Below are 8,493 nucleotides of genomic sequence, written 5' to 3'. Positions count from 1 at the left end.
CTCTCAAGTTGTTCCTGATGGTCAGGAGTCTGGTGTGCTCTGAACTCATTGCTCAGGGAAGCTGCTCTATAAGTTCCAGCTAAGCTTGAGCATACTGGTAGGTAAGCACGGTGTAGGAAAATGTCTCATCTCCTAAGAGGCTCTGTTGTGTTGACTCTTTTTATAATACACCTTTAGGGCATTTTATTTCCTTTCTAAAGTTAACTTATGAAGCACCACTTCCAAGTCTTTATACAGTACTTTTTTCCTTGCAAATTGTGCCTGCTGCACAAAATTAATTTGCACCAGATTCTGATAAGAAGACACAAAATCAAGGTCCAGTCTGAGAGGAGCCAAGGAAACAAACACAGATAACATTTATTTATTTATTTATTTATTTTTAAAGCTTTTTTGGGGTCAGGAAAGGATTTCAAGGACAGTGTTATTGAAACAGTTGCCAAAATTTTATCATGAGTCAGCTAGAAGCTCTCTTCTCCTGGAACAAATATGATTTTGTTTTCCTGTTGTTATTCGGAGGCACAGTTTCTATGGCTTTTCTTCAAGGATCTCTTTTGTGAGTGAACAAAAATCACAATCACAGAATAAAGCAGGGAGTTGAAGAGTGTTTAGTTGCAAATGCACAATTAAGCATATTTAAAGATCCACTCCAGCTTTTTAGCAATTTCAGCATAATCAGGTGTGTTGCTGGGCGTCATCCCTTGGCAGATTTTAAATGGCTACCTGTTCAACATTTTGCTTCAGTCTTACTGTCTGTGTTTGAGAAAGAGGAAAAGTCAGGGCATCCTGCTAGGATACAGCAACCTGGGAAGGCAAGGAGGACATTATGCACTTCAAGCTGGCACCTAAGCCCTAACCTGGTTCCACCCTTGGAAAGAATTTTGCTAAAACTGAGATGAAACTCTAGTGAGAAGTAACTGTTCTCCTCTTTTTCTGATGACATAGAAAACAATGACACCGTTCACTGTGAAGCCAGCCACACCCTCACTTCAATAGACATTCCACACCAGACATTTCAGAGGCGAATATTTTCCAGCAGCTTAAATTTAACCATTCTATACTTTAGACCATTTCATCACTCTGAAAGCCTTACATATTCCAAAACAAATAAAAAAATACTTCTGTTTTGCACAGAGTGAGAAATCCCTAATACAATGGGGGAGCTCAGCATCCAGAAAGACTCCACAAACATTATAAACAGCTACTCCTTCTATTTACTTTTAATGTTCTCTCCCTTATTACTATTACAGAAGCAAGCACAGCTAGAGAATGATCAGAACAAGGATTTTTGCTCCTAAAATGTAGGACCAGGTCTAATCGGGTGTTCAGACTCCATTGCATCAAGGTCATTCCACTCTGAAAGAGGAGGGGTGGAAGTACCATATTTGTTTGTAGCAAAGGAGACGTGTGGGAGGGAGGGGAATCAAAGTGGTGTGGTGCATAAATACAGGCAAATCTCCTCCACAGCCTTCTGAATGCTAGAGAGGAGGAACCGAAGTGGACATTGGTGGGGTTTATTTAGCACTGAGGTCAAGCATTTTCAGATAAGTTAACATCCTCGGTTTGTAATAGTTCATAAATAGATTTTACTTTGCATGGGAAAGTAGCATAGTCTACTACAGGGTAGCAATAGCTAGCAAAAGGAAGAAATGCTTTAGAAATTGTTGTTTAATGTGAGGGTTGGTTTGCTTTCCAATAATCTCTCTTCCTATTTTTTGACCTGTCTCTGGAGATTGACGCCCCATGTTTGTTTTCTCAGGCAGGAGGCGACCGGAGCACTCAAAGCTCTACAGAGACAAAGAGGAGCAACCAAAGCAATGTCGCTGGCAGGGGTAAGCTGCCTGGTGACCGGCGCGGGAGGGTTCCTTGGCCAGAGGATCGTTTGCTTACTGCTGGAAGAAGATGAGGCGCTGGCTGAGATCCGGTTGCTGGACAAAGCCTTCAGCAGGGAGGCACTCTGGAGTTTTGGAAGTGAGTACCATCTTGTGAGCATGGTGAGATATGAGTATGCATGCTTCTGGCTCAGGTGGATGGTTGGAAGCCCTTACCTCTCATTCAAACCCAGCTTTGTGGGCACAGATTTTCCTTCAAGGAAGTTTTGCTTTATTCCTATCTCTCTCTCTCTCCAGCACAGAAATCAGACATAAGACTTGATAGCAAGAGTTTTCTTCACCGGGCCCTTAGGATTCGCTAAGACCAATGTACTGACAGTGCAGCAAACAAACTGCCTTCAGCCTGGCTTTCCCTTTGCACTCTCAGCACTGGCTGAGGTTTCTGTGGATAGAGCTTAAAATTTGATTATTATTATTGCAGTTGCTTGGAGGGCAGAAAATTTGTGATATGCACAGAAGGGACAGGACCCATTTCAAAGGGCAAGCCTGAGCTTTGTTTCTTTGAATGGGCTGGAAACAGCATAAAAGAGAAGTACATTCATAGTCCGCAGTAGTCTGTGGTAGAGAAAGCAGCTCAGAAAACTATTTTATACTTCACTGTACCCCACTTCCTGGGATCTTGAGCACTTCTGTAACAAGCCACATAAGTACCTAATCAAATTCTTTAGGGCCTATCTGACTGGACATTTAATTGACATGCATTCCTCCATCACATCATACCCTCAGAGCTAGTCTTCCCCCATGCTGACATTACCTTGGTGGGAACCTTTATGGAATACCCCAATATAATTTGCTTAAGAGCCACAATCTCTCTACAAAGTGCTTAAGTGCCACTGAAAAGTAGTAACAGTACACCATAAACCTGGTGCCAATTGTGCAAGCATTTAGAATGGTTTTATATGACCTTTATGAAACTTCCTTCTCATTAAATCTCAGTCACCATTCCTCTGTGGATTTGCTAGATGCCCTTGAGCTTTGCAGCAGCCCTTTTGCTCTGATTTCCAGGCAGGCAGGTCCCACAGTGTCAAAGCCTGCAGCTGCACAGGCTCCAGCAGCACCAGTAGCGTGTGTGAACACAGTCCCAGCTGGGGCTGCAGCAGAGGTTTCGCCATTCCTTTTGTGCTCACAGAAAAGAGCTAGGCCCTCTTTCCCTCTCCTCCCTCTCCCCTCCCCAGAATACTGCCCAGTCAATGCCTTCTCCTGCATTCCTGCTGCCTATCTGACCAGCTCAGGAAAAATCAATTGCCAGAGCTTGCTTTCCCCCTTCTTTCCCCCCCACAAACAGGGAGTAGGTACAGCTGGCATGCAGTTCAGCTGTGTTTCAACTGCTGAACGCTGGCTGCACTTTGACTATTGGTCATTCTGTCAGCTTCTGTAGCTAAATGTCTTCCAGTGCCTGTGCTCAGGATATCTGATGTAGCTTCCTGCTATTCCCCTTCAAGCCCTTTCCTAGCACAGCAATCCCTGCTCCAAACGCAAAGTGCTGCAGACATGGGGCTGAAGTCTTCTTACCTCCAATATTTTCACTGCAGTGACTTTGGCTTACTGGCACACGTTTGGATGTATTGAACACCCAGGAGCAGAACCGAGTCATTTTCTGTCTGACTGAGCTCTCCAAGTACCTTATATTTGGAATATTTTGCAGAGTCAGGCCCATGGTTAAGAAGACACAGGAGCACGTGCAAGTTGCAGCTCTTTGTGCCAGTTGCTGCTGAGGGCACTCAAGGACACTTGTCTTTTACTGAAGCAAGTTTCCTGCTGAGACTTTTACGATCTTACTCAGTCTATACAGAACAGTGGCATTTGCTGTCTTCCACACCCACAGGGAGTCTGGCAGAGTCCCCTCAATGTAAGGTGCTGCAAGCTGGGGCCTGCCCAGTTGTACTGTGTGGTTGAGAATTAATGTGGTGTGGAACAAGGTAGTTGGTGCCACAGGTTTTCTACCTCTCATTCCCAATACATCATTTCTCTGGTTTCAGTTATGCAGTTCTTTTTGTTTACAAATGTGTGTGCAGCTCAGGTTTTTGCACTACCAACCCAGAGCTGCTCTCCAAAGTAGAGGGAAAATAGAGGGAAAAGGAATGGCACTTTGTTGTTTTTAGTTTCCTTGTTGGCTTGGCTTGGTTTGGTGTTGTTTTTTCTCCTTCCCGCTGTACTTTTGTTGGGAGAAAGTTGGGAAGTCTCCTGGCTTTCAGTTCAACGTGGTAGATTTGCCTTTTTCACCGTATTCAAAAATGTAAAGTAGTTGTGGAAAAACTCAGCAGCTGAAATGGGAACAGAATAAACGTCTCAGCCTCCCAGGGCTGAAGAAACTAATAGCCTGCATTGCCCTTCACATATGAAAATACGATGCAGTTTTCAATTCTGTCCTGTGAATGAGCGAATTTAGATCACTTTAATGAACCATCCATTTCCCCAGGAAAGTAGAAAGCTCTCTTGTACGGGACATCATAGAAATAAAGAAAGAGAGTTTAGGGCAAATCTGACGGGATTGGTGAGTCAGACACTGCTCACAACAGGACGTTGTATTTTACTGAGTAAACATTACATTTCCAAACAAAAACTACCATGTAGCGAGTGGAGAGCATTGCTTACAACTCAGCTTCTTATAACCACAACTTCAGTTGCAAGCCCAAGCAAGGCACAAAGCAGCTGGACCGCAGCTTTCCAATGACTGATAGCCTCCATCTCTGTGATCAGATTTATAAAAGGCATTTCCTTTTATATTTTTCCTGAAAGCTTTATTTTCATGTGTAAAACCCTCAATTTGCCTAGCTCATGCCCAGCCACAGTAACCACTCTAGAGTACATGTATGTCAGAATTTACATTGTGAAAATCACATAGTTCAGTCCTTTGGATGGCTGCATCACCACAAAGTATTCCTCGTGAGGGCATCCCTCTATGGACTGTGCAAAGACAAATATTTGTTCGAGCAAATCTATCAGACACTTCACAAAAAGCCTATCTCCATCCATACAGGCAGAGATCAGTGTAAACCACCTGAAAACAGAGCCCTAAGAAATAAGTGCACTCTGTAAAATAAAAGAGCACAGGACGGCGCATGGCAGTGACTGTGGTAGGAGAGCAGCAGCTTTCGATTTAGTGAGTTTTTGGAAACACTGAGTAATTAGGCTCTTGTTCCATATTCCAGGTCAAGAGGATGTAAAGAAAAAAATAAGGCCCTCAGACTTGTTGTGACAGAACAACTGTTAAAGTAAGGCAGGATTAAATCCTGTCAGGTTACGAGATGAAGAGAGAAAACCACCGTAAATGGTATCTCACACTCAGTTCCATGTCTTAGCAGCTGTGTCTGTCAGTGTTTCTCCATTAAAGATATGGGTTGAAATCCTCCCTGCTTCAGAGCCAGTGACAAAACAGTAGCATACACACAATTTTAGCCATGGCTGAGGTTAAAAGCCGTGTAAATTAACCACATCCTTGCCCTATGCACATTCACTGAAGCTGGAAGAAGACACAGCACCTGTCTGTGCCTGGGGAGCCCTCTAGTGCATGCACAGCAAGTCTGAGAGAGGACTTGCTGTGAAGACACCACGTCCTTAAAAGACGTAGGTTGCACTGAGAAAACTCTCTCCCATGTCAAAGCTGCAGGCAGACTACCAGATTCCCAGCAGGGCAGCATGGCTTCAGTCTGTAAGTTCCTCTGTGCCATTAGGCTCCTGGGAGTGGAGAGGGATCATTCTTCACCTTCAAGACAGGAGCACGCAGTGTGTGGCTGTTCGGTGCTTGGGTTAATACTTTTAAAAGAAGCCAGCCTCTAGAACATACATAGCCAGAGCTGCTCCCCTTGTGAAATTTAAAATAGATCAGTTTCATACCAGAAGGTCCCTGCTGGCAGTGGAAAGGATTTCTTGTCGTTATTTTTCTTTCTTTTCTTTTCTTTTTTTTTTTAATGTTTATATAAGGAATTACATTGCATATGGCTCTGAAAGTATGGCAAGTGATGCAACATAGGCCTTATAGCTCTGCAGTTAGCCCCTGACATTACAGCCATTGGAAAATGCCTTCTGTTTCACCAGCTTCAGCAAGCACACAGCCCTCCATCACTTCTGCCAGCACTCACATTAGGATCCCTGGAAGGACTTTGCTTTGTTTTCTGCTGTCTCTGCAGAGTTCCAGGGCAAGACCGAGGTGAAAATCCTGGAAGGGGACATCCGAGATGTGCAGTTCCTGCACCGTGCCTGTCAGGGAGTCTCGCTCGTCATCCACACAGCATCTATCATCGATACCCTGGGCCTCGTGGAGAAACAGCTGCTCTGGGAAGTCAACGTGACAGGTGAGAGGGCAAAACACCTTTCTCAGGCCCCTGCCTGTCACAAAATTTCAATATATTCCCTAAAAGAAAAAGTTAAGAGAGTTAATTTATCCTGCTACAATCTGTTGTTGTTGTTGTTGTTGTTTTAACAAGGTCAGCTGGTAAATATCAGAGTTCTCTTTCCTTTTCCCTTCCATATCCACTTTGATGCTCTTTCGGCTTTCTGCCCAACTGAGACACTGCTATGTACTTCACAAGCATGTAGGATTAAAGTTTTCCTTCTCCCAGAAAAATAACTTTTATAATAAAAATGTGTCCAGGAACCAGATGTGCATGTTCACAAACCAAAAAAATCCATTCAACTCCCAATGACTTTTTGATTTAAATCTTCCTGGCTTCTCATTTGGACATACAAACATAGGATACTCAGCAGGGGAAAGTTCCTAGATCTTATCTTCCACAAATTGGAGCAATCGGGGTGTGAGTGGATCCCTCAAGGGAACTGGCAAAGCCTGAGAGCGTGTAAGGGATGCGTCCAATCCCTCTGAGAAGTTCGCCTTCTTTTGGCAACCATATTCTCAAGTGGGAACCTCACCACTTCAGGCCTTTTGAATGGGATCTCAAGAGAGAAATGCAACAAAGCAAGCCCATGTGGCATCTCCAAATTCAAACCTCAGGTTGAAGTGTGAGAAGATCAATAAACAGTGAGTTCGATTTGCCATGATGTGGAGATTGTCTCATATTTCACACAAAGCCTCAAGGGTAGAGTATCCAATTAGGAAGAGAAGGGAAACAAATTAAATTTTTAGGAGAAAAGGAATGAAAAAAATAAGTAAGTGTAATCCAAAAATGTACTTTCTGTGAATCAGATCTTCAGGTCTGTGTTCAGTCTTTGTTCTTGCAGTATTGACTCGGAAGAAAGACGAACTTTGTGCAATTCCAATTTGCAGACCGGGCCCATGGAAGGCTCACCTTATTACATGATGTATGAAAGATGCTTAAATTCTCATTACTGTAAGAAGCTTTTCGTGTTTTACCACGCAACCTTTATTTTCAAATAAAGCACGTTTTATTTGGGTGAAATTGAACCCCAAAGGATAGCAACTGCCATGATAATGCTATGTTTTTTCTGTTAAACTTGCTTTCCATTTGATTTTACCCAGTTCTTCTGTACCTTTCCACTTTCCTACGTTTTTTAAACAGCGCTGATAGCAGGAATAGTTAATTTAGCTATTAATTTTTAAATTAATGTAATTTAATCATTACTTTTTGAGAAGAGCCTGGCTCGTGTGTTACCTAAACACAGTGATTTGCTTGGAATTACTTTTCATGTGACTTTATTCCCAGCTGTGTAACTTTTGATTCTTTGTACTGCTTTAGTTTTTCCTACAGCCTCACCCAGATTCACATTGCGTTTGTTTCAACAAATTTTCTTGTTCAAGTTGGAAAACAGAATTTTTGTGCCCTAACAATTTAAATTCTTCTCATCCCTTCTTCACTGATGGGGCCGTATTTTGCTGGCAACATTTCTCACTCCTTTGAACCACTTTTATCACTATATTTTCCTTTGCAATGCTTTGTGCTGCCTTTGGTTGTTGTTCTAATAGACCGAGAAGACTTGTTAACGTACTTGTATGCCTTACTGCCAACACTGGATTTTGTTCTCTGGGTTTTTACCAAAACCTTTCTGATTTTGGTTTACTGTTTCGTTTCCATAGATTTTCAAACCTCTGAGCTGCATCGTCTCTTTCAAAGGCACTGTCTCTTTCATCTATGTCTCTCATTACACCATGCACAACATATAAGGTGATTTCTGCCTCAAAACTCAGGTGGAAAAAGAGTCAATTTGCCATTTAAACAAATTACTAAAATATCTCTTACCTCTCCTACCCTTGAGACAGGCATTACGATAGGATGTTGAAAGTAAGAAATCCCACATTTTGAAAATATTATACAAAAAGTCACATTACGAGCAGCTGCAGTGAAGTTAAAAGCAAAAGCCAGGATATTCCAGAAATGGAAGCATGCACATTAATCTGTGTTTTTTGACTACCTGGTATCATGTGTTGTTCTGACATGAGATCTTTCTCTTCAAGCCCTCCTCCGATTCCCATCGAATGGTGGATGAACTCCCATTGGGTGCAGTTTTGAAGCAAACCATCAGGTCCCACTTAATTCTGCCTCTGCTTAGGAAACCACCCATGAGCATCCTTAAGCCTGAAAACCAAAGTATTCAGCATACGCCATAGAAAACTGATGAAATGGAGACTTGTGAGGGTTTCCAGCCTTAGGCCGATCCAATCCACAGGGACAAGACCCTGGCTTTATGG

General features: G+C 42.8%; 1 protein-coding gene across 6 annotated transcripts; it reads left to right on the top strand.

Annotated features, from left to right (window-relative positions):
* The first annotated feature begins 1,415 nt into the window (after window positions 1–1,415).
* Window positions 1,416–8,480, top strand: LOC104916813 (3 beta-hydroxysteroid dehydrogenase/Delta 5-->4-isomerase-like). Of its 6 annotated transcripts, none has more exons than XM_019611542.2 (4): window positions 1,416–1,504; window positions 1,757–1,968; window positions 6,020–6,184; window positions 8,260–8,480. In XM_019611542.2, the coding sequence occupies exons 1-4, from the start codon at window positions 1,473–1,475 to the stop codon at window positions 8,289–8,291; spliced, it is 441 nt and encodes a 146-aa protein (XP_019467087.1). In that variant the 5' UTR covers window positions 1,416–1,472; the 3' UTR covers window positions 8,292–8,480. The 6 variants fall into 6 exon arrangements, with proteins under 6 accessions (XP_019467087.1, XP_010726128.1, XP_010726126.1 ...); XM_010727826.3 differs by having other exon boundaries at window positions 1,418–1,526; window positions 8,260–8,376; XM_010727824.3 differs by having other exon boundaries at window positions 1,439–1,526; window positions 1,761–1,968; window positions 8,260–8,382.
* The last annotated feature ends 13 nt before the right edge of the window (window positions 8,481–8,493 follow it).

This window comes from Meleagris gallopavo, unplaced genomic scaffold (genome assembly GCF_000146605.3).
Source record: "Meleagris gallopavo isolate NT-WF06-2002-E0010 breed Aviagen turkey brand Nicholas breeding stock unplaced genomic scaffold, Turkey_5.1 ChrUn_random_7180001948662, whole genome shotgun sequence".
In the NCBI taxonomy this organism is placed as follows: domain Eukaryota; kingdom Metazoa; phylum Chordata; class Aves; order Galliformes; family Phasianidae; genus Meleagris; species Meleagris gallopavo.
This window is presented reverse-complemented; position numbering and strand designations above follow the sequence as displayed.

Excerpts from the sequence above, each read along its gene's own strand:
- LOC104916813 (XM_010727824.3), top strand. The coding sequence starts at position 1,473 with ATGCTAGAGAGGAGGAACCGAAGTGGACATTGGTGGGGTTTATTTAGC. Across the intron at positions 1,969-6,019 it reads GGCACTCTGGAGTTTTGGAA|AGTTCCAGGGCAAGACCGAG; the intron begins GTGAGTACCATC and ends CTGTCTCTGCAG. Across the intron at positions 6,185-8,259 it reads CTGGGAAGTCAACGTGACAG|CCCTCCTCCGATTCCCATCG; the intron begins GTGAGAGGGCAA and ends TTTCTCTTCAAG.